Raw genomic sequence first — 25,803 nt, 5'->3', positions numbered from 1 at the left:
TATTTGTAATTGTTACCCTGACGTGGCACTAAGAGCCAATAGGAGAGAAGGACTAGGACGTGTTATTTATTAATTAAATTTTTATACCACCTCCCCCCACAAATAGAATAATAAGAATAAAATATTACAGAAGATTAAAGACTGCTTTACAAGTCATGCCTGTCATGTCACACCAATTTTTGCTTGTAAAAATAAGAACAGGATACAAATAAACAACTCAAGGCAGTCAACATATCACTAGAAAATTATCCTAGTGGCCTTGTACACTTACGTTGGCTATCGCTCAGAAACCAGTGGCACCAGTAGACCTGGCTACCTTGGCAAAGGTGACAGTGCCTGACTGTGCCATAGCCCAGAGACTCACCCCTCCTGCCAATCTTCCAGCAGTCAATGTTTTCTTTTGCTCTGCCATCTTACCAGAAAACTAAAATTTCAATTGGTTTTGGGCCCCCATTTGGCTCCCTGGGGTAACCAGCCTTCTTAAATAAATCATTACCTCATTGCCTCTCGCGATTGAAGTACAGGTAGTCCTCGACTTACAACAGTTCACTTAGTGACCATTCAAATTTACAACATCACTAAAAGTGAGTTATGACCATTTTTCACACTTATGATCGTTGCAGCATCCCCATGGTCATGTGATTTACATTTGGATGCTTGAACAACTGACTCACATTTATGACTATTGCAATGTCTCTGGGTCATGTGATTCCCCTTTTACGACCTTCTGGTAAACAAAGTCAATGGGGAAGGCAGATTCACTTAACAACCATGTTACTAACTGAACAACTGCAGTGATTCGCTTAGCAAATGGGGCAAGAGAGGTCATAAAATGGGGCAACACTTACTTAACAACAGTCTCACTTAGCAACAGAAATCTGAGGCTCAATTGTGGTCATAAGTCAAGGACTCCCTGTAGATGGCTCATCAGAGATATCCTTGATGAGGAAGGATGAGGGAGAAACAAGATGGTGACTGCATTGTGTTAACCCTGTCTTTTCTGTACACACATCGACATACATTTACAAAGAGGGTGGCGCTTCCACTGTCTAGATGTGCTGTCATCTTCACTTCCTTGCCTCTTCTCCCGCATGCTGCTCCTTAAATCTCACACACTTTCAGCCAAAGATTATTATACACATCTTTCTTTTTTATTGATAATAAATAATTCAATACAGAACAAATAAGACAAAGCCCCCAAGCAAAACACATTTGTTTTTGGTAGAAAAACAATAGTTGGAGATGGCCTGTCCCCTCCAAAATTAAGTTATAAAGGAGACAGGTGTGTAATATTTTAGGTGAAGAATGTGGGCTTTTTCTCTCATAAAAGGTAAGCTTTCTTAAAATTCAACTTTTGGCTTGGCCTTTTATCATATCCTCTTGAACCACAGCTGTTGTCACTTGGGGAACTTTCTCCTGGTCTGTAGGCCTGCCAGATAAGATTGTCTTTCTCTGCAAGCAGATTCCTCCCCTTAATCAGGCACACACTGAGCTCAAATTAGTTTATTTGAGACTTGTAATTGGAGAATGAGTCTTCTCCCTGCCCTATATATATATATCTCCATCAGGCTTTCCTAAGGTTCACTGGAGAACCCCTTTAGAGCCAATATAATTTTGTCCACATGGATGTTATCTGGTCCTGATCTTTTCCCAGAGTGCTAAGAAATATTGCATCTTTCTCATGCTGGGGAGAATTCTTTCTAAAATTGCATGTCTGTATAGTTATTTTACATTTGTCCTCATTCTTTTGGGAGGGGGGGCAAATCCATTTGGTGTTACTCTGAGGTGGGAAAGGGAGAGCGAAATGGTGATTCATCAGGTGTCATGAGTGCATTGCATTCCCATGTTATTGCACCTTCCTGTGCTGCTTCTCTCTCTGTATCTGGAATCCAAGCATAAGTTGAACACTGTTGTCAGTTAGCAGAGCCGACTTCTATCTACTGTTATTGGTTCTACTCCTGATTTCCATTTCTACCAATTAATTTCACTTCTCCTCCTCCGATCCCCCCGCTGTTGACTTGTTCTAAGCAACACAAATGGTGGCAACTTTCCTTCACTCTCAGCTTCTTCTCTCTCTGCATCAAAAACATGCAAGAACTGAATCAGGGTAATCTAAATGGCTATGGGAGACAGACTGAGCTCTACTGAATAGACCTAAAAGAATTTCTGTCTGTTGCTTCTTGGAAGCTACCTAAGAAGGAAATTAAGCCAACTGCAAGGAACTTTGATGTACTGTATTCCCTTTGAACCCTGAAATCACTTTAGGAAGGGAATGGCTGCAGGCACTTCCTGAGAACTCTTGCTTCCCTCGGCATTCTATGACAACACCATTTATGGATCTTAAGATAGTATCTTCTTTTTAAAAGATTTGCCTTCCTGGGACCTCCTACAAATCCTCATAGGTTTCATGCAAAGCTGCTGTCAGTTTTTCTCTCTTCACAAGCCACCTAATTACCTTCAGCTCAGGGTTTCGCTTCATATTTCGGCTGCCTTAAATATTAAGATTAAAGACATCGCATTTCAAAGTAAGTGACAAATATTGGTGCATAGTTGAGATGAGCTTGAACCACTGTGCCCTTCCCCCCCCCCAAAAAAAGCCTGGAGCATATCAATAAACCTGTAGTGACAAATTCTGGACTTCTGCCATGAAGTCAAATGTCAATATTTAAACAAATGACTGTGCCCCCTTGTAAAAAAGAAGAAGAAGAAATGTGGATAGAACAATCCTGGAGCACATCCAGATTTTTGCAACCCCAGGAGGTGAAGGTACTGTCCTTGTCTGATTTTGCTGTTTCAATGAGCCACATTTTCTCATGCGCTCAGATACATACAGCTGTGGGTTCAAGGCGGTTATTTAGGCAAGTAAGTTGTTTCCATTCCCTCTTCAGGTCCTGGACACTGGGGGAAGTTTCTTGGGCTTACAGTGAGTGTTTATCGTCATGCAAGCCATCAGGTTCCTTCTCTCTTTCTCCTTCTGATTATTTTTGTTTATGGAGAAGACATTTCCATGCTTTTCTCTTTCTCTTCCCATTCTTCTTCTGACTCGTAAGTACCTTTGATGATGGCCACTCTTTCAGACATATTCATTGAGTGAGGAAGTAGCAGGTAGTTGTACAACAGAGAAGCTAGAATGGCTCCAGAAATGGGTCCAACCCAGAACACCTGAAAAACCAATATAAGGAATTAGTTAAAGACTTTCAATTTTCCCCAACTAAGCCAGCTAGCGCAGTTAATACAGTTATTGGTGGATTTGCACAACACACAGGTCTTGGTTAAATGGGACCGAGGAAGTTTGGTAGGTTTTGAAAAGCTATCCATTATTTTAACGAGTTGTGTGAATCAGAATATCCTATTGAAACGTAATAAAATTTGTTTTGATATAGCGTTTTATGTGACACAGCCTAGTTCATAATACCTCTGAATTTTAGAAAAATTGAATTGTTTCTGCTTGTGCAAAATCCCTGTGACTTTTCCAAAGCTAGTATGAAATGTATCCGGGCAATTATGTATGTATGTATGTATGTATGTATGTATGTATGTATGTATGTATGTATGTTCGTTCGTTCGGTCGTTCGTTCTGTCTGTCTGTCTGTCTGTCTGTCTGTCTGTCTGTCTGTCTGTCTGTCTGTCTGTCTGTCTGTCTATCTATCTATCTATCTATCTATCTATCTATCTATCTATCTATCTATCTATCCATCCATCCATCCATCCATCCATCCATCCATCCATTTCTTGATTGTCTTCAGATTCTTATGAAATTACATCAATTTGAACACGCAAACTGTTTAGGGCACGTCTTCTGAAAGGTGGAGATATGTTAGCTCATTTAAACTTTATGAAAGGGGTTTTCCAGGAGCTACATGAAAAAGAACTATTTTTTTCTGAGCTACATCAAGTTTATATCATACTCTCCTCACTGGATGAGAGTTATGATGTTTTTGTATCTTCTCTTGAAGCACTAACCCGAAATGAACTAACATTGACTGACATTACTGCACAACTGTTGGAAGAGTCAAGAAGAAGGATCGAGAGGGAACAACTGAGAGAGAAACCACCACAACATGAGGAGTCACATTCTACTGCCTATACTGTTCAAAAATGTTTTTCTTGTGGGGCTAAGAGACATATAGCTAGATTCTGTATAAAGGCAATACAACAGAATGCCAGAAGAGCTTAAAAAAATGCTAATGTCAACTTAGCTATGTCTATTTTGGCTATGTCTAGCAATGCACCAGTAAACCATGATTTGTGGGTTGTTGATAGTGGAGCATCACAGTGCATTGCTAGAGATAGAAAAAGGTTTGTAAAAATGACCACGAGCATGGAACATGTATTTTTGGCAAATGGATGGAAGGTGAGGGCGTCTGGTGAAGGTAATGCATGTTGTTCATTCCTAACTGAGCAGTTACCAATGTTATATGTACCTAACCTGAAATTCAACTTACTATTAGTTAGGGGTCTGGTTAACATTGGCTATGTGGTAACCTTTAGGGGAGATATCTGTATCATTGAAAAGGATGGTAACAGGGTTACTGCTACTTTAAAAAACGGTTTGTATGTTATACCGGATGGCCAGATGGCTAACACAGCTTATCATAATGTTAAACCCCATGATGAATGTATTCATTTACTACATAGACGCATGGGCACATTAATTTCAAGATGCTGCAACAAACTGTTAAGTTGGCAGAAGGAGTAAAACTAAAATCAGGCGGAAAATATTTAAACTGCAATGTTTGCAATCAGGAGAAAAGCAAAGTTACTCCAGCAAACAGACTGAATGGTTTTAAAACAAAGGAACCTCCGGAAGTTGTTTTTGCTGATTTAATAGGACCTTTAAAACCCAGTTTGGGAGGTGCCTGTTATGTTTTGAGTATCATGGATCATTATTCACGATATGGTTTCTGTTACTTAATGAAAAACGAAACAGAAACGTTTCAGAATTTCTTTTTTTTTCCCCTTTAATTATTTTTATTTTTTGTTACACAGACAACAATGGGAAAGGGAGAGGATGGAAAGAAAAAAAGGGGGGGGGGAGGGAAAACCCATCTTCACATACAATATGTCGTTTAATCACAGGTGCATCCCTACTAAGTTTATACATCCCGTATCTCTCTATTGTATATTTAATAAGCACCACAATAAGCTAGGGTTTAAAAAACAAAAAACAACAAAATAAAACAAGGGAGAGAGGAAAAAAAAAGGGTGGGGGGAGGGGGGGGAGGCCAAAAAGGACAAAAAAAGGTCCAAGAAGGAAAGGAGGGGGGGGAAAAACCATCATCACATGCAGCATGTCGTTTGATTACGGTTGTTTTAACATCTACATCTTCAAATAATGTTTACCATCTCAGATATTTCCTCTAATGTAACTAGAGGTCTCATTTTCCTTCTACCATATATATTCAGTTAACATTAGCATTGTTTTCCCCCAGAGAATACACTTCTATTCATTGTTAATCTTGCATTTCATACCTTCAAACAGAGATCTTATTCCTTCATTGTTCAACAAGGCAACGCTGCCTATATATACCAGTTTTCATTTGTTCCCCTATTAGAATTGCCTTATCAGCAGCGAAATATCATTATAGTGCTAAGTTTATAGAACATGTGGGGTGGAATAAATTAGAAATAAAGGATAATGTAATTATCGACACCCAAGTAGTCCCTAATGATAAGGTAGGAAAACCAGTAATTAAAGAAATTAAGGAAGAAGTACATGACAAACCAGAAGAACAAGAGCAGGTTATACAGGAGAGTCCACTGGTGAGTCCTGAAATACCTAGATGTTCAACTCGTGTAACTAGACCATCTAACAGGTATCAGGTGTCTATAGCATGTCAGGCAGATAAGGTTCCTGCTAATTACCAAGAATTAACTCTATATCCAACTGAGGAACAGAAAGCTTGGAAAGATGCAATGGAAGAGGAATTAAACCCATTGCATAAGCTAGAGGTGTATGAAAATGTAAAGTTACCACCAGGTAAACATGCCATTAGTTGTAAATGGATTTTCAAACTTAAAAATAGTGTAGATGGGACTGTAACCCATAAAGTCAGGTTAGTTGCACAGGGGTTTGCTCAGTCAGCCAATGACTATGATGAGGTCTTTGCGCCTAGTTTAAAGGCTACAACATTACGTGCAGCATTAGTGTGGGCAGCTAAGAATAAATATATAGTTAATCATTTAGATGTAGAGATAGCATATCTTCATGCACCGTTGCAACATACTATATATTTACAGAAGCCTGCGGGATTCAAAACTGATAGTAAAACTGATTGCTGGAGGTTGAAAGAGAGTCTGTATGGCTTGAAGCAATCAGGTTTGGAATGGAATCAATGTATGGTTAGAGAGTTAACTAAGATAGGTTTCAAAGCTGGCATGGCTGATCCATGTTTGTTTAAAAAAGAAAGTAATGGTGTGATTTCATTGTTGCTATTGTTCACTGACGGCATAGCATTAATCACTAAAACTGAGCAAGAAGCTATGGGGATTATAACACTGTTAAGGACGAAGTTCAGTATAAAACATCTCGGTGAGATTAGGCAATATCTTGGTTTACAAATAGATAAAACTAGGGGAGGTTACAAAATCTCACAAACTGAGAAGATTAACCAGCTGCTCAGAACGTTTAGGATGGAACTGTGTAAACCAGCTAAAACTCCAATGGGTCAGGAATTTAGCCATGATGATGTAAAAAGTCCTGTGTTTGATAAAGGTATTTATCAATCATTGATTGGTAGCTTATCATATCTGAGTAATTGGTCAAGGCCCGACATAGCACATAGTGTAAATCAATTAGGCAGGTTTAATGCTGAACCTACTGAAAGGCACTGGCAAGCTGCTAAGAGGAAATTAAGATATCTTAAGCAAACGATGCATTATGCATTGTTTGCAACCTAAAGATGATCTGAGCTTAACTGCATATGCTGATGCAAGTTTTGCTTCAGATGTGTCTACCCGGAAATCAACATCAGGGTTTGTTGTATTCCTGGGAAAGGCACTAATTGGATGGCGGTCTATTAGACAAAAACATTTAAGTCTATTGACTATGGAGGCTGAATTCTCATGTTTGTCATTATTATGTACGGATTTGGTTTGCAATAAACAACTCCTACTTGATATGGGGATTGACTTACGAGAGCCTACTGTTGTTTATGAAGGCAATCAAGCAGCAATTCAGATGGCATCCAATCTTGCTGTAAAAACTAGGTCAAAACACACTGATATAAGATATTTTAATGTAAGGCAAAGTGGTGAATGGTAAATTAGTTTCACTGGAGTACTGCATCTCTGAAGATAACATTGCAGATCATTTTACTAAGGCCCAAGGTAATATAAAGCATAAACGTTGTTGGGAGGAATACGGATTAAGATTGTAAGATTTATATATTGTCCTACCCAAAGGGGAGAATGTTAGGAATATAATCTAATGGTTGGGTTGGCAATATATAAATCATGTAACAATGCTATACCTGTTTCTTTAAATCATATTGTAAAATGTGATTGGTTGCTGTTTTCCTCAATCGGCCATAAGAGGGAGCCAGAATGACTGCTAGCTCTCTGTTTGTTAGATGCTGGGCTGATCTGATCTGAGTGTTTTGGAAGCTGGCTGTTAGAAAGTGCCGTGAGCTATTGTAAGTTTTGCAACTGCTAGCAAACTTTGAGTATTGAACTGTTTGTATGTTTATGGACTATGTTATTTGGATTATCCCTTTACTGAGAGACATTGATGTCTAACTGTCTTATCCATGTATGACTTGGACTGCTTGATGGACTCTGATACCTCTATTTCCACAAAAGTAAAAGCCTATTTAAACTGCAGTGTCTCTGTATGCTGGTTTGTGTGTTCTCCAACACAACTCTCACAATGCTTCTCTAAACGCACTCGCTCTCCCAACGGGGAGCTTACCTAACACTTTTTATTAAAAAAAATCAAAACACAAAGACAAACAAACAAAAACACCATTTCCAAGGAAGGAAATAATGTTTCAGTGATACTTGTGGTGATTGTTATGGACTTCTGCATTTCACAGTTTTTTCAGCTCACGTTTTAAGAGCCACAGTTTCAGTTGAGATATGAACATGTGAGACAGAGAAATCCTGTTCTATTTTCTTCAGTATTAATTAGCCTTCCCAGTTTTATGTCACCCGCTAACTGAATAAGCATTCCTTCTTCTAGAAAGCTGCCATTATGAATATGGTTCAATCTATTTCATTTTGGTTGATATGAGCTATGCCACTATGATAAATCCACTTCTTACCCAATGAGCAGAGGTAAACCTTTTCATGACAACCGCTGGTCCAAAAGATCTGGCAGGATTCATAGAGCAGCCAGTGAAATAGATCTGTAGAGGAAAATAACAAAATAGGCTAGGCATATAAATTTCCCTTGCCACTTCAAGGCGGACTTTTCTAACAATCTGCTTGCTCTTCCCCTGGAAAATCACCTGTCAATTGTCCTTCAGCTAGCATTTCTCTTGCCATACACTATGAGAAACCTATTTTTGTGTATCACAGCAGCCAAATAGTAAAGGGCCTCCCATAGATCTTGCTCCCAGCACCAGTCATGGAGAACACAAAAGGTCAGGCAATGACACATCAAGGAAGACTTATTGTTTAAGAGGGATGTTGGCACGTCCATCTGTGAAACAGATGGAATTTACCATCAGAGGCTTTACCATCTGTGCTGATGTTTGGAGGAAAGACAGACAACATGAAGTTCAACCCAGGCACTAAATGGATTGTGATGTCTGAGTGTTTTGAATTCTGTTAATCACACCACTCACAAAAGCTTCGGCCTACAACTTAGGGGGTTTAACCTTGCCTAGGCTGCATTGAGTGAAGAGGAATTGTCTTGGGCAGAATAAATATTAATTAACAATTAATATGTACTGATAACTTTTTAAAAATATTTTTATTGTGGGTCCATGTTACTAGTTCTCCAGGGTTGTATGTGGCCTGTGTGGCTGTTTGTGGGTTGGAAACGCCTAGTCCACAATGCCTACAATAGATTCTAAGTTTGTTTTGAAATTTTGTGCCTTAGAATTGGGAAGACGTTGCCCAGGAAGTTATCCTATTCTTAGAAAATTCCCATATTCCGAATGGTCAACTGTGCAGAAAAGATTGTAGCTACAGATGACTTGTTCCCCTGGAGTTCACACACAAGCTGCTTGCACAGGAGGACAAACAGACTATAATAGTTATAGTACCTTATGATCTGAGGGTGGTTACCAGCCAAAAGTGGCAGTGATGAGTCAAACAAGTATACTCCCTCCATTTGCTCCTTTCTTCGGCTTTTGCACAATGAGCACAAACAACACTTACCCCCACCAGATGGCCCAGGGTGACTGACAATCCAATGGACAGAGATGGGGATCCCACGTTGCCATTTCGGCGGTTGTCAGTTGAGGCAAAAATGCACAAGACAAGCTGGAAAGTCAAGATAATCTCCACGACCACAGCCTGACCTGCTGTTGTGTTGTTGCTAAGCTGTTAGAAGAAGAAAGACACAGGTTTAGGCTTTAATCTTGCATGTTCTTGTCAGGAAGTCACTTCTGCTAAAATCAAGAAGAATTGTGAATGCCGAACTGTGGAACAGGGCTTTGTGATTGCCTTTTGGTTTAAATCTGTTGAGATGTGATCTGCAATTAACTCTGCACAGTGGCTTTTCTTATGTCACTGGGGGTGTGTTCCTTAATCTCAAATAAACAATTCCATTTACCAAGCTTCAGCAGAGGTATGAGATTAGAGGCACCTTCCCCAAAGAACAAGCTAAGAGGCTTTTTAAAGCTCTGCAGAAAATAAAGCATGGTTCTTTGGGCTTTAAGAAATTCAACTCTGTTTTCGTAAAATCTCTTTCATATTGTGTCTTGGTCACAGAAATTAAGCCTCATTTCCTTCATCCCATCTGGAATATTTTCCTTTGGATAATGTTGTATTTACTGTATGTCGAATGGCCTTTAAAACCATTGGGGCTTGTTGAAGATAACAGAAGGAAAGATAAGAGATTGTTCAGTAATTTGGAATAGATTTAAAGTTTCTTTTAGGTAGCCTCTGTTGGAAGTACCTTTAAATGGGTCCTGATATCATACTTATTGCAAGAGTCTGTTAAACTTGACTTAGAAAAGACAGGTGTTAATACCATATATACTTCATTTTAAATTCCATTGGAGATTTACATATATCTTTTTCCCACCTAAGGCAATGCTTACTTTAGTTGGGGTCATAATGCAAATAGAAATCTTCGACGGAGCAAGAGGTTCTTGGTTGTCTCTCCTTTGGTTTTTCTTCTAATAACCATAACTAGACAATTGATGCAATATCTAAATAATTGGGATAATGAGTGATGGAGAAATAAAAGGGAGAAATAAAGGGAGAAATAAAGGGAGAAATAAAAGCCAGTTTGACCTAGTGGCTAAGGCACCAGTCTAGAACTTGGTGAGTCCTAGTTTTGCCTTAACATGACACTTTCTCTCAGCCCAACCCACCTCACAGGGCTGTTGTTGTGGGGAAAATAAGAGAAGGAAGGAATAAGAGAAGGAAGGTCTATGTTTTCCACTTTGAATTATTTACAAAAATAATAAAGGCAGGGTCAAAAATCTAAAAAAAAGTGGTCCTTGGGAAAAGTGTGGAATGAGGGGACTTTCTATAGTCTGTAATCATGGCATAATTCTGAATAGAAGCAGTCACAAATTCTACTTGTAATTTTTAGAGATGAGACCTGAAATTCCCACTTGCATTTGATAAGGGAGGTTTATGGATATGGCAAATTGCTGCAAAGAAAACGTAAATGTGTCCCTGCAGTCACCAAGGGCCATACAAATCTTGAGATTTGCTTTTATATGCTCCTTCAAATATTACCTCCATGCTGTTTTCTGTATCTTTTTTTGTCCAGCTCTAATAATATTTCTCACAAGCTTCCCAGATTGATTGTCTAACTTATTATGATGTAACCTTGGGTTCAATGAATTTAATGCTGCCCTGTGATCTTTTCCAAGGATCTTGAGATAGGCATGTTTGTAGCTGTCCTTTTTCTTTTCAAAGTCTTTGCTTTGCCTTGCATTGAACCAGAAATGATTACCCTGATTATCAAAAGCTATTTTTCAGGAGACTTGGAGGAACAATATAGTAAATGATATGTATGTGTATGCTTGTGTGCAAGCATGTAAATCCTAGGCACCATTCTTTTGATACCTTTCCAACAGCACACAAACCCACGCTCACAAATTTACATCAAGTGTGAAATTACTGGGAAACCTTTTTCAAAAGGAAAACAATGAATCTTTAATAAGCAACCAATAACTCTAGGTAGATTCTTTATGCTGTAATAACTTTAGGTAGATTCTTTATGCTGTTCCTGCTGATCTGTTAATCTATGGCAGTGATTGAGTTAATGCATTTCTTGCTTTCCTTTTAAAACCGACTCACTCATCCCCTTAGGATATGGGGACATTTGCAAAGAGCTCTGCTTGTAAATAGCTCCATGCATGCTAGCAAACTTCTTGGGCCATGGATAAGAGAACATTTCCCTCTTACATTCCATCCGTGGCACCACCTGCTTTCTGGGAATGGAAAAGACACTCTTGTACCAGTATCCAGGAATAGAACAGCTGCTTTTCCCCTGAGATGCAAATTTTCCGTGGACCTGCCTGAGAATTCCTCCTACAGATTATTAGAGAGATGTACTTACCCCATTGGCTGCCAGATTACCACGGGTATTGGTGGGAGTCACTCCGTAAAGGATGCCTGCACCGGCAATGGCCCCCAGCAGCTGTGCCACAATGTAAAACATCATCCGGAGGAAAGAGATCTGGTTCCCAACAAAGAAGGCGATGGTCACCGCTGGGTTGATATGGCCACCGCTGATATGACCAAAGGTCTGCACCATTGTGCCAATTGCCAAGCCAAATGCCAGGGAAATCTGAAGGACAGTTGGCAAGGCTGATGGCCACTTCAGGGCTGAGCCCAAACCAAAGAACACAAAAATCATGGTTGCCAAGAACTCGGTGAAGACGGCTCGGAGAAAAACAACGGTGCAAACTTCTTTCCTCATGGCTGGGCTGGAGCTGGTGGACTGGCAAAGATAAGGCCAAAGATGTAAAAGGATTGTACAAAAGTTGGGGCCATGCAAATGTATATATATATAGCTTTCTCTCTGTAGGTGTAGCAAGAAGGGATTGTGCCCAAGTGTGGGTGGAGCCAAGAAGGTGGCCAGTCCCGTCTTCTACGTGCTCTTCTGGAGTTTGGAAACTTTCCATCTTCAAGCCAAGGTCTAAGCTTTCCACTTTTGCAAGCTCCAATTTGGATGCTAATTTCCTTGTTTTTATCTCCACACAATGGAGCCCTGTTGAATGGCCTTGCTGTCATGAGATAGCCACAGCATTGCATAATGACATACAGATTAGCACTTAGTCTGTTTATTCTGCTCCTTCCCACTCCCCAGCCCTTTTCCCTTTTTCTAAGCATCTTTGATTTGTAACCTTAGGCCTCTTTTTTTAAAGGAATTTTTTTTTACAACATTTGGATTTTGGCACCTTTGGTTTTTAATCCTTTTATTAAAAGGAAAATCCTTGGACAATCTCAGTGGGCAGCTTTGTCAAACTGGATTCTTCAAGAAATGAATATTTTCCCCCAATGAATTTCTTTCCAGAGGAAAGAAATTGGAGAACCTGAAAACCAAGCCATGCCCTCATTTGTCCCAAGGCTAGAGTTTCTAAGGAAGCTGGTGAATCAGGTATAGCCATAAAAACAGCTCTTTGCTGCAGAAAACCTGAAAACTATTTGATTTGACCAGATTCTTCTTGATTTACAATCAAGGGAATGCTACATCAAGAGTGCTGGTGCCTTACAGTTTAATTTGCCTTAATTGATCCTCAGAGGCCAGCCATTCCTTTCTGGTATTTGCTGTTGTTAGTTGCGAAGTTGTGTCCGACCCATCACGACAACATTTCTCCAGGCCTTCCTGTCCTCTACCATATTCTGGAGTCCATTCAAGCTCATGCCTACTGCTTCGGTGACTCCATCCAGACATCTCATTCTCTGTTGTCACCTTCTTCTTCTGCCCTCCATCTTTTCCAGCATTAGGCTCTTCTCCAGTGAGTCCTTTCTGGTATATTTCCTAGCAAACATCTTCCAATACAGTTTCTTAAAGCCTTTGGTAGATCTATTTGCATATCAGATGGCTATCCTGCCTTCCCTTCAGGAACTCAAGAAACTGCACTCCTTCCTCCAAAAGCTGTGGTGGATACATGCAGATTTGATTTGGGCTAACTGCCATTGCTACTTGCCTAGTGTTGTTTCATTTCACAGTTGTTATTTGCTATCAACAGTTATCATCTGTCTCGTCTGTCTTCTGAGATAGGTTGATGGACTTTCCATTTTGCAAGTAAAAAAATACAATCTGAGAGACCGAAAAGCAGCAAAACCTTTACTCAGCTGTCTGGGCAAGGGTTTGTGCTCAAGGCAACTGTCTGGCTGGAGAGTTTGTCCTCAGTCATGGCACTGCTGTGGTGTGCACAGAAATGCATGCAAAATAAAACAGACTGAAAATGCCACAGGTCGATGGGGTCCACAAAATGATTAGCATTGGCCCATATCCATGTTTAAATCTAGGCAATGCTTCTTCTCCCAGTGGGAGACATGTAACCAGCCTCCATACTATGTTTTTTCATAGCAAACATACAGGATCTGTTTCCCATTAGTAGAGAATCTTAATAATGAGAGAATTGTTGCTGGGAGCTGGATTGATAACACTTTCCTGGCAAGGTTGCTTTAACTCAAGAGGAAGCTGGCAGCCTGCGGGCAAATACATATCTGCGCAGGCTTGGTTTGCCACGATAATCTTTCATGATTTGTACCTACAAAGGCAAATAAACAGTGCTCTTTCTCTGTGAATGAATGCATATGTCAGCCTGTCTCTGTGATGTGAGCACACACAAAAAAAGGGTGTCGGTCTTTGCAGGAGGCAGCCTTGTGTGTGTTAGTTTCAGTGATGGGTTCTGCCTTCTTTCTAAAGACATTCAGCAGCTCAGTGAGTCCTAGGAAGTGATGCAGGAGCAAACACGGAAGAAAGATTGGAATATTAAATGAGAATTTGGAGTATATTTTACTTGGAACAGCTTACATCTTAAATCAACAATATCTGCCTCTCTCAGGCTCTTGGGAAGGACTCGATAGGTAAATGAAAGTGTCAGATATAGTCTAAACATCTGGCTGACTGTGCAATAAACTATAATCCCCATATAATTAAAACCTCAATATGTATAAATTAATAATGTAATAAATATCTAATTAAATAATCAATATAGCATTGATAGTAATTATATATTATACAATACATGACCCCAAAACAACTGGAGCACCACTTGAACACCATTGGCATTGACAAAATCGTCATCGGTCCATTGCAAAGGGCAGCTTTACTTAGAACAATTTATATCTTGCAAATGATATCTGTAACACCATCAAGCATCCACATCTGCCTATCCCGAGTCCTTGGGAAGGACTCAATCGCTGGACAAAAATATCAAATCCAGTCTAAACACCTGGCTGACTGTGTGACTAACCATAATATCAACAACAGCAAGGCAGCCTTTAAATACTTTAAACAAATTGAGTTGAAATTAATTATCAAGTAACCCAAAGTACATAAATATATACATAATTTAAATGGAAAAGTCATGTCGCCAGGCTGTTATCCATCCTTTTTTCTCCAGTTTGGCTTCCCTTGTTTTGATTATTATTGCGAAAAGCAATCAAGCCACAACTGTAACTCCCAATGCCTTGTTTCCCATATGGATATTGAGCAACAGTTGGGATGGGAAGGGATTGGAGGGTGTCAGAAAAAATGGGTTAGTAAGCTAAAAATTAATTATACCTTTCCTTGTTGGCAGCAAATATCAAGTAAAGGAACAGAATATAGCTCCCCAACCCAGGTGCCCATACACACTAATAAGTGGGCAGAGGTTGTGGTACATGTGGTAATTAATTGTGAGAATACAATTACAGGTAGTCCTCAACTTATAACAGTTCATTTAGTGATCGTTCGAAGTTGCAATGGCACGGAAAAAAGTGACTTATGACCATTTTTCACGCTTCTGACCACTACAGCATCCCCATGGTCACGTGATCAAAATTCAGATGGTTGACAACTGATTCATATTTATGACGGTTGCAGTGTCCTGGGGTCATGTGATCACCTTTTGTGATCTTCTGACAAGCAAAGTCAACGGAGTGGCCAGATTCACTTAACAACCGTGTTACTGACTTAACAACTGCAGCAATTCACTTAACAACTGTAGCAAGAAAGGTTGTAAAAGGGGGCAAAACTCACTTAACGGATGTCTCACTTTGCAACAGAAATTTTGGGCTCAGTTGTGGCCGTAAGTCAAGGATTACCTGTATTAGAGGGAAGGACAGAAGCTGTACTGTTAAAAGGAAAAAAAAATGCTCATGTAGTGCAAACTGGTTGTGAGGGAAAAGTCACAGTTGTGCCCTGCTTGTTCTCTTCACACCAAGAAAGAGTTCTAGAACAGTGTTTCTCAACCTTGGCAACTTGAAGATGTCCGGACTTCAACTCCCAGAATTCCCCAGCCAGCGAAGGCGAAGGCTGGGGAATTCTGGGAGTTGAAGTCCGGACATCTTCAAGTTGCCAAGGTTGAGAAACACTGTTCTAGAAGGTTCTACATCATGTATGCCATGCCTCGTCCTAGCGTGCAATCTACAGAACAGAGGCTGCACGTGGCAGATGCCTGGAGGATGGTGACTCACAGGGACAAATCATGTCTCACAGCAGAGCAGAGGAAAATAAAATCCTCATCATCAATGGCCGAAACGGCCTGTGGGGAAGGGATTCTTCTTGATTCTGAATACAGGTAGTCCTCGACTTATGACCGCAATTGAGCAAAAGAATTTCTGTTGCTAAACAAGACACTTGTTAAGTGAATGTTGCACCGTTTTACAACCTTCCTTACCAAACTGCTAAGTGAATCACTGCAGTGGTTAAGTTATTAACACGGCTGTTAAATGAATCTGGCTTCCCCGTTGACTTTGCTTGTTCAGAAGGTCACAAAAGGGGATCACACAAAAGGACTCTGAAATTGTCATAAATGTGAGTCAGTTGCCAAGCATCTGAATTTTAATCCCAGGACCATTCTGCAATGGTCATAAGTGTGAAAAATGGTCATAAGTCACCTTTTTTTCAGTGCTGTTGCAACTTCGAACGGTCACTAAATCGAGGACTACCTGGATAGCAGTCTAGAAAACCCAGTTGCTCCATTGACAGTGCCAGGTTAACAGTTGTCTTTGTACTGCCGCAGACTTTCGTAATGGAGAGACAATGTATAATCAACAGATCAAGAAGGATGGAATCTATCAATCTGGGAGCAAGACTGATGGAGACATGCAGAATTAACTTCATTGTTTCCCCTCATCTTGGGAGGAAGGTCGATTTATGGGCGGTGTGGTTTCCTATGAATTCAAGCTTACAAGGGGTTGGGCATTGGGTGTAGACCCTGAGCTGATAACCAATGCAGATCTTGAGTATGTAACTCCAAAACTAGGAGCATCTGTAAGGGAAGCTATAAAAATCAAAAAGGGTGACCAGGATTGTGTGTTAGAAATTTTGCCCCCCCTGTTAATATGCATCCTCAATGCAATTGCTTAGAAAACAGGTGTGGCTTTGATCATGAAGCTGTGATGCCCATCTTAATTTGTCTGTTACCCCACTGTGAGTGGCTCTTTCTGAAACATACAATGCCTTCACATAAGGAGTTCAATTTCCCTAGTTCAAGAGAAGGTGGTTTTTATTAAAAAAAAATGTTTTGGGAATATTTTCCAGTTCTAATTCCAAAAATTTTCAAGTCCAATTCCAGACTTTCAGCAGCGAAAGATACAATACAGTAACTTTACAAAGAGTGGAGAGGCCCAACAAGTTTGTGGGTCTCTCTCTCTTTCTCTCTTCAACCCCCCTCTCTCCTTCTCCGTCTCTCTTCCTCCCTCCCTTTCTTCATACCCCACTCTCTCCCTCTCCATCTCCATCTCCCCCCTCTCTCTCTTCATACCCCCTCTCTCCTTCTCCTTTTCCATCTCCCCGCTCTCTTCAAACCCCCCTCTCCCTCCCTCTCTCTCTTCATACCCCCCTCTCTCCTTCTCCCTCTCCATCTTCCTCCCCCCTCTCTATTCACACCCCCTCTCTCACTCTCTCTCTTCTTCTCCCTCCCCCTCTCTCTCTTCATACCCCCCTCTCTCTCACTCTCTCTTTATACCCCCACTCTCACTCTCTCTCTCCTCCCTCTCCCTCCCTCTCTCTTCATACCCCCCTCTCTCCTTCTCCCTCTCCATCTTCCTCCCCCCTCTCTCTATTCACACCCCCTCTCTCCCTCTCTCTCTTCTTCTCCCTCCCCCTCTCTTCATACCCCCCTCTCTCTCACTCTCTCTTTATACCCCCACTCTCACTCTCTCTCCTCCCTCTCCCTCTCCCTCCCTCTCTCTTCATACCCCCTCTCTCCTCCTCCTCCCTCTCCATCTCTCTCTCTCTCTTCATACCCATGCTCTCTCTCTCCTTCTCCCTCTCCCTCCCTCTCCCTATTCATACCTCTCTCTCCTTCTCCCTCTCTTTCATACCCCCCACTCTCTCTTCATACCCCCTCTCTTTTTGTGTGTGTGTGTGAGGAGCAGAGTGAAGCAGTGCTTTACTTTTTAGATTTATAATGTCTATCCAAAGGCTGACATAGTTTTCCATTTTACTTCTATTTGTGACAATTGAAACCAAGCTTTTTAAAAATTTGTTAGTTTCTCACCACATTTCACAGTATCATCTCAAAGCAGTATTAGGCCTATACAAATGGAGTTTGGGGATCTAAGATGACCCATGGGGGATGAAGGATTCCCACAGACAATTCTTCTTACCTCAGTGTCTTCCCTTCATCTATTCTAATAGACATCTCATTTGGGATCTGTGACATTTGTGGATCTTGAGAGAAAGAAACTCCATCAGTCAAGGCATGGTGTCATTTCAGCTCAGCATGACATTACAGTGTCATGAGTGGTATTTCTTCCCCAGAAACATTTTCTACACCTGTGAGCTAAGACCCCGTACAGAATTTATCAGAGAGGGAATGTATCTGGCTTATTGTTTTATTTGGGATACTAATGGCCAGATCTTTGGACATTCAACCTATCTCATAAGACTTGTGTGACCTTCAACCTATCTCATAAACCCTCTTGAAACATACCCAACCCAATTTGAGGTGGTTTATTACAAGATCTGGCCCAAACGATGAGCAAATATCTTTCAGGAAAAGTTGTCCTTCTTTCACTATGGAATACATAGGAAGGGTCAGGGATCCTGATTTATAAATTATTGGGAATAGTTCTGTTATGTGTTTTAATTATTTGAAATACTATAAAACATTGGTATAATAATGGGAAGACAAAGAGACACAAAGAACTGTAAAAAAGTAAAGCAAAAAACAAAGACTAGGGGAATTTGGGCTATTACTAATCTATACATTAGGTATAGTATGACTTAAATTTGTGAAAAATGATCGAGACCAAAAAGAAGAAATTAGTGTAACAATAAACAAATAGATCATGATGTATTTTTGTAAGTTTGAACATAATTTTACCAACACAATTCTATTATAAAATTAAACACATTATATATGAAAATATTTGACTGTTGATACCTTGTGATTTGGGGAATTAAATCATCTTCTCTCATCTGCCCATGACTAATTGATAAACACGAGACATGGATCATTAAATGAATAGATGGGAAATATATAAAAAGGGAACTACTCAGGCACCATTTTAGCTCTCCAAAATAACAACTCCTCTTTTGCATGTTTGATTCAAATAAGCAATTATTTTAAAAGCACAAAAATACTGTAGTTCTTCTTTGGAATAAAAATGTATTATTAGTATGTGTCAATGTGTGTGAATTGGGCAGCCATACAAATTTGTTTAATAAATAAAATTTAACAAAGGTGAATGTTATGCTATATATTAAGCTGCTGAACTAATCTTTTGGGTACAGATTTGGCTGTGATGTGTTAGATTTTGAACAGTATTTATGTTAAAAGAAGAGAAAAACCTTTTGCCCCAGAGAATGATTTAAAGATAAAATTATTGTATTTCTAAGACTCCATCAGGCATGTCCCAAGGAAATTTGATAGGGTATTACAAAAACGTGTCTGGTAATTTGTATGCTAATGGCTTAGCTAAACAGGGCTTAACTAAACAGTGTGATGTTACAACATTCTTTTTTAATAGAGAACAATTACTCTTAAGCTTCTCTTTCAAGAGGCTTGGAGAAATATAAGAAAGTTTAAAAAAAACCTCTCTTTTTAAACACAGCTTCAGTGCCAGGGCTTTACAATGGAAATTTGGACCCTGGGACCAAATTCATACAGCCTGCTGAGATCTAATGTAATATTTTGTAGTGAGTTTGATTGGGATATTGTATGAGTCCAGCCTGGTGGTTCATGGCTGAACACATTTATGTTAAGGGTTAATCGTGAGGGCTCACACAAGTCCAACAAATGCTAGTTTATTCCATATATTATGGGAAAGCAAACCACCCTTTCCACATTCTGTTGAACTCAACTGTTCTTTAGCTGCACTGAATTCCACAAGCATTTTTTAAAAATAGACTTTGTACATGGTGTCTGAGCACAGATTTTATTTCCACTGGTGTCTAGTGTCACTGTAGTCTAGTACATCATGTTGCTACCTCTTGGAGTAAAAAACCGGCTTGCCTGGATTTTTTGGGGGTAACTGGCCAGTTTAGTTTCCTTTCAATCTGCATGCAGTTTCAAATGCAGCTCTAGGTCGCAGGCTACAGCAATTGCAAAGCTCTCGATTACTTTAGGGACTCCTGTTAAACCCAGTCCCAGACCAAATCGTCCAGTGAATGTCAGATGATTGGATCAAGCAATTTGCTTTCGCCAAATGAATGCTTGTCTCCTCCATTTGCGTTCTTCTGTCAAGAAACTTCCATGGTTTCCTAGAGAAAGTGGTTTTAATTGTGAAGGCCCAAATTTATTTAATCAAATACAACATCTTTGTGAAAGGCTAATTTTGTCCAGAGGGAATTTGACTTCATAACCCATCTTGAAAGCAGTAAAAGGTGCAGCTCTTTGGATGTTAGGATCTGAACAAGCTGAGAAAATAAGCTTTATTATTAGGATGGGGTGGTATCCAAACTGGAACACCAGTCATGCAAAATTAACATGAGGGAGGACCCTGGAGTCAAAAATAGCAAGGCATTTCATTTCATCAAAAAACCTGAATGGAGTCCAAGGTGTGTATCTTATATTAGTTAATTGGATTACATTAAGAATTATGTTTTTGGAGTGATTGCAACCTAAGTATTTTTGACCAAAAATTCACAGTCATCATATCATCACTTAAAATGCCTTTTGATTCATAGCTCTGAGCTAACAACGTGCTTTCAGACCATTTTTTAGCATTAGAGGAAGTAACATGAGTTTTACAAAATATGAAGCCAATAAGGACTATATATAAATAATTGTTAAAAGACACCAAATTTCAAGAATATAAAGCGATATGGGTTAAGGAATAGCAGTTTGCAAACACGAATGTTTGCTCAGATATTTAAATTGCTTCAGTTCAGAATTTCTCAGCAGTTTACAATCTAACTACTATAGGAAGATTAAAAATGACAGAACAATAAAGGACAGCAAACATCAGAAATATACAGCTGCAACCACTTTAAAACTTTAAAACATGCAGTTAAAACCTGGGGATAGTCAGCAATCTCTTCTCCAGAACTATTTCTCAAACAATTTAACAGGGAGAGGGCAGGCCTTATATCTGGGGAGAGGTTAATTCCACAAGAAGTATATGTTGGCACCTACATGTCATATTTTTATAGATCTAAAGTTAAGATGAATTCAACTAGAAAGTGAAACTTTATCTGTTGGTGGATTTCTGCAGCTGGCATACTGGGAACACAGTATGGTTTGTATAGGCCGATTCCTTTTCTAGAAGATTTATTCATTTCTATAGATGCTTGGGTTACTAAGTGTTTGGACATTTAACAATAGAAATAGATATCATGAATTTTTATAGTTGTAAATAACAAAATCAGTTCCTCCAATTCCTATTGAATTGAAAGGACACTGGTTTTCCATTAGTTATAAAAACAGGAGGCTGCACTGCACATTCAGTATTACTATTTTCTCCATTTTGTTATTTAAATTGGAGTAAATGTGAATATTTGCTCCTATCATAGGAACTCTTATCATAGGAAGATAATGTATACAGGACACGTAATTGCCTATGGGAATCCACCTTCACTCCCTCCTACCAGACATATCAATTAAACAAAGAAGCATCATTTATAGCTCCCACAATGCTTATCTGACATTCCTTTGGGTCATTATGCAAATTAAATATGATAAAAAAGAGAAAGAGGGTCTAGACAATGTAATACTTGCAGGAAAGTCACTCCTTTTTCTGAATTCACTCCTTTTTCAGAATTACAGAATGGCCCAAGGCTTAACAAATGTATATTTGATTGGAGAAACAAGAATAATAGAATAATGGAAGGGACCTTGGAGATCTTCTAGTCCAACCCCCAATATACCATTTCAGACATATGGTTACCCAATATCTTCTAAAAACTTCCATTGTTAGAACATTCACAACTTCTGGAGGCAAGTTGTTCCACTGATTAATTGTTCTAACTGACAGGAAATTTCTCCTATGTTGCTTCACTCCTTGATTAGTTTCCACCCATTGCTTCTTGTCCTGCTCTGAGGTGCTTTGGAGAATAACTTGAGTCCCTCTTCTTTGTGGCAGCCCCTGAGAGACTGGAACACTTCTATCATGTCACCCCTAGTCCTTCTTTTCATTAAACTAGACATACCTAGTTCCTGCAACCGTTCTTCATATGTTTTAGTCTCCAGTCCCCTAATCATCTTTGTTGCTCTTCTCTGCACTCTTTCTAGAGTCTCCGTATCTTTTCTACATCGTGGTGACCAAAACTGAATGCAGTATTCCAAGTGTGGCCTTACCAAGGCATTATAAAGTGGTATTAACACTTCACCTGATCTTGATTCTATCCCTCTGTTTATGCAGCCTGGAACTTGTTGGCTTTTTTGGCAGCTGCTACACACTGCTGGCTCATATTTAAATGGTTGTCCACTAGGACTCCAAGATCCCTCTCACAATTACAAACCTGTTTGTGGGATATATGCAAGGGAAGACCTGTTAAAACAAATAGGCATCTTCTAGGTGTTTCCTTTGTCTAGGATTTCCCTTCAAAGAGTCTTTTGAATACAATAAGCCACACAGAGTTAGCCTGTAATAAGATGGGTGGGCAACACATATAATAAATTAAACAAATGAAGAAAGCATGCAAGCAATGGTACATCCAGCTAGTTTTAGATCCTGGATTTAATAGTCTTATTTCTGCAGAAAAAGGGCTGTCCCTTTAAGGTCAGGTAGGAAGCATGCAGCTAACATTTCCCTTTGCTCTTGCCCTGTCTTTCAGAATCCATAGCAATCCCATGCTTTGTTTGTTCCTACCTTCCTGAGGAGTTAGAGAAATACCCAAAGGAATCAAAGACAAAGACCTCATTTAAAGGAAGAATTTTATTGTTGAATCTGTAGGATCTCTAGCCAGCAATGTATCTTAATATTTTGGTGCAGACAAAGGCAGCAAATAGGCAGAATGATCCTGCCCAGGGGATGTGTCTGTATTACATGCCTGCTCAGGACTGACTTTTCCAGTGTTTTGGAAGGGGGAATGTTAAGATCATTCATCTTCTTTTTCTTTGCCATATTAGACTTGATTTAGGAAAGAGATTATAAGTGTGTGTTTTCCACTTTAAACTAGTGGAAACCTACTTTGCAGCAGATAGGGCCAGAGAAGCTCCATACCAATAGAAGAGAATATTTGTAGTTCAGGTTGAACTGCGGGGTCTCTGGTGCTTGGTTGCTCACCCAACTAGGTAAAAGCATCAGTGCTGTGTAACGAAACTTCTGCAAGAAAACAACCAAGCTCAGGCACCCTGAAGAAATAGGTTTGGGGACAGGTTATGGCTGTGAACATGGGAGTACTCAGATAAAAACCTTTTAAAGATATTAAGAAAAAGTGCTTTGTTGGTCCTGGCACGTGCACAAGCCAAACCTGTTTCTCTTGCCTGCCTCTGGATTAGTTGTGATCTTAGTTGTTTCCAAAAGAAACCAAATTAAAGACAGAAATCAAAACTATGCATTCATTGTAGCTTGACAAGGGTTATTGTTCAGCACTTCTGCTCTTTGGGACTTTAATCCCTTGATTTTTAAGTTTGAGCGTTTGCTTTTATGTGTTCATCTTATATAAAATACATTGGGAGGGAAAGAAAAGGAGGAAGGGAGGGAGAAAGAAAGAGAGGTTCACCTCTTTCATCAAAGTAACAGAGCCCTTCATACAGCTTTCTTGAACTTGTGGGTACAAGATAAAGATGTTGTATATGTGCATTTGGGGATGAATTTGTGGCCTGCAGAGAGCCCTAGTCAAGAAACAGTGTGGTGGCAAAAATAAATCTCAGGTCTCTGCAAATCTGAGACTGTGCTTATTTTCAGGATGAATTTGGGGACAAGGGTAGGATTGTCAAGGGAAATTGTCAAGCACTGGGGAAATTAGGAGATCCAGGCAGTTCAAATGAGTATACAGTTTTATTGCAAACTTAAGTTCTTTACGGGGATGTGGTGGGTCTGTGGCTAAGAGGCTGAGTTTGTCGATCAGAAAGGTTGGCACTTTGGCGGTTCATATCCCTAGTGCCGCTTAACGTGACGTGAGCTCCTGTTACTTATCCCAGCTTCTGTCAACCTAGCAGTTGGAAAGCATGTGAAAATGCAAATAGAAAAAATAGGGACCAACTTTGGTGGGAAGGTAACAGTGTTCTGTGTGCCTTCGGCATTTAGTCATGCCGGCCACATGACCATGGAGATGTCTTTGGATAGTGCTGGCTCTTAAGCTTTGAAACAGAGATGAACATCACCCCCTAGAGTCGGGAACGACTAGCACATATATGCGAGGGGAACTTTTACCTTAAGTTCTCTACAAGAATCTGAACTATTAGTGGTCAAGGGAAACGAGTGGGAGTTAAGAAAGGGATTCAAGGTGGGCTGGACTTAGATCTTTTATGGGCGTGTGCCGCACAGGGACTTGTGACTGATGACATGTTTGACCCCTCCCTTGGGCTCAGCTTGGTCATCTTCTACAGAAATACAGTGCATGTGTTGTGTGTGTGTTGCATACAGTATGTATATATAGACTCTGTCATATGTACACACACAAATGATGGAGCCAGACATCGATCAAGCCTAGGTCACTTGGCTTCTAGACCTGTGTTACCATCAGCTGCTTCCCTGGGTAGCCTTGATGTTAAACCCTGTCAGGAATGTGTTGTCACCCATGAAAAATACCTCTTGCTTGGTAACTCTTTGCAGCACTGCGGAACTGAGAAAAGACTTTGAAAAAATCTTTGGCTTCCTCTTTCCTTCCTGCAGTTCAGTGTTGTTCTTTTTCTTAAGGCTGAACTGCTTTGAGGGCTCTGAGAAGCAGAAATCTGGGCTGCTCAGTCGATCAACTGAACTGATAAATAAGAAATAGCGAAGTCTAAATAATGAATGCTTTAATGAAAAAGGCACTTTCATTATAAATAAATAATGCTTTTTTATTTTCATTATGTGTTGATTTGATTAGTTGATGGATTGTGGCCTTCTACTCAACCAAGTGGCTTTCAGCCAGTCTTCATAAATCTAATACATAAAACTGCAGTTTGTACTAGCAGGGCTTGAGCTGAGTGAAAGCACTCAGTGGCCTGCTATAAAACTCAGGACAAGGTGATTTGTGCCTCAGAATGTATAGCCCTGTTCTTTGTTTTACACAGATGCCACAAGAAACAAATACATATCTCACCAACATCAATCATCCGTAAGGAGAAAGGTGAAGGATACCACATTGGAGCTGACATCATTATACAAATAAAGTAAGGTGTACCTCCATTGGAAGTCAGGGTGTTTTTTTTTTGGGGGGGGGTGCCTTAGGAAAAATGCCCTGCATTTCAGTGGAATCCTGGCTTGTTAGGGGCATCACTTTATTTTTGAATTTTCCTCCCTCTTTCTCACTGTTATTCCAATGTGTCCTCAATATTACAGGATCTTTTCGTCAACACTGAAGAGATTAAGTCTCTTAAATGAGCTCAACTATGATTGAGGGTCCCTTAACCACAAATATATACTGTATACAAAACTTATCTCAATACCTACTGTCCATTGTTGTGCCTACCATTCTTCTTAATCACGGGGAATAACTGGACCACTAAATCTTATCAGGATGTCCCCTCCATCATTGTTTCTATGACTTCCCCTCCTTTGTTTGCATTATTCTGTTGATTTAAAGTTTAACTGTAGACAAGTATGGTATAAAAAGCAGCATGGTACGCTAAAGAGAGAGATCCCTTTGCTACACTTCTCTCAATTCTGGAATTGAAAAGGAAATATGGCAATTGTCTTTTGCTCTATCAGCAAATTTCCTTAACAGTTTCCATTGTCTTCTCACCCATCTCTTTTCCTTTTATCTTGCCCTTTTTATCTTCCTCTTCATTTCATTGAAAACAATTCAAGAGAAATCCTAGGCTATAGGATTTGATCACACTAATCTAGTGTTTCTCAACCTTGGCAACTTGAAGATGTCTGGACTTCAACTCCCAGAATTCCCCAGCGAATGCTGGCTGGGGAATTCTGGGAGTTGAAGTCCGGACATCTTCAAGTTGCCAAGGTTGA

General features: G+C 39.8%; 1 protein-coding gene across 1 annotated transcript; it reads right to left on the bottom strand.

Annotated features, from left to right (window-relative positions):
* Window positions 1–2,697: 2,697 nt before the first annotated feature.
* On the bottom strand, window positions 2,698–12,052 carry LOC116503992 (aquaporin-5-like). The gene is made up of 4 exons (XM_032210792.1): window positions 11,690–12,052; window positions 9,325–9,489; window positions 8,262–8,345; window positions 2,698–3,162 (listed from the first exon to the last, which is right to left on the bottom strand). Exons 1-4 carry the CDS (start codon window positions 12,050–12,052, stop codon window positions 2,989–2,991), a joined length of 786 nt encoding a protein of 261 aa, XP_032066683.1. The 3' UTR covers window positions 2,698–2,988.
* Window positions 12,053–25,803: the final 13,751 nt, after the last annotated feature.

Source organism: Thamnophis elegans, chromosome 2 (assembly GCF_009769535.1).
Source record: "Thamnophis elegans isolate rThaEle1 chromosome 2, rThaEle1.pri, whole genome shotgun sequence".
Taxonomy (NCBI): Eukaryota; Metazoa; Chordata; class Lepidosauria; order Squamata; family Colubridae; genus Thamnophis; species Thamnophis elegans.
Note: the sequence above shows the minus strand (reverse complement) of the source record. Positions and strands in the feature narration are given on the sequence as shown.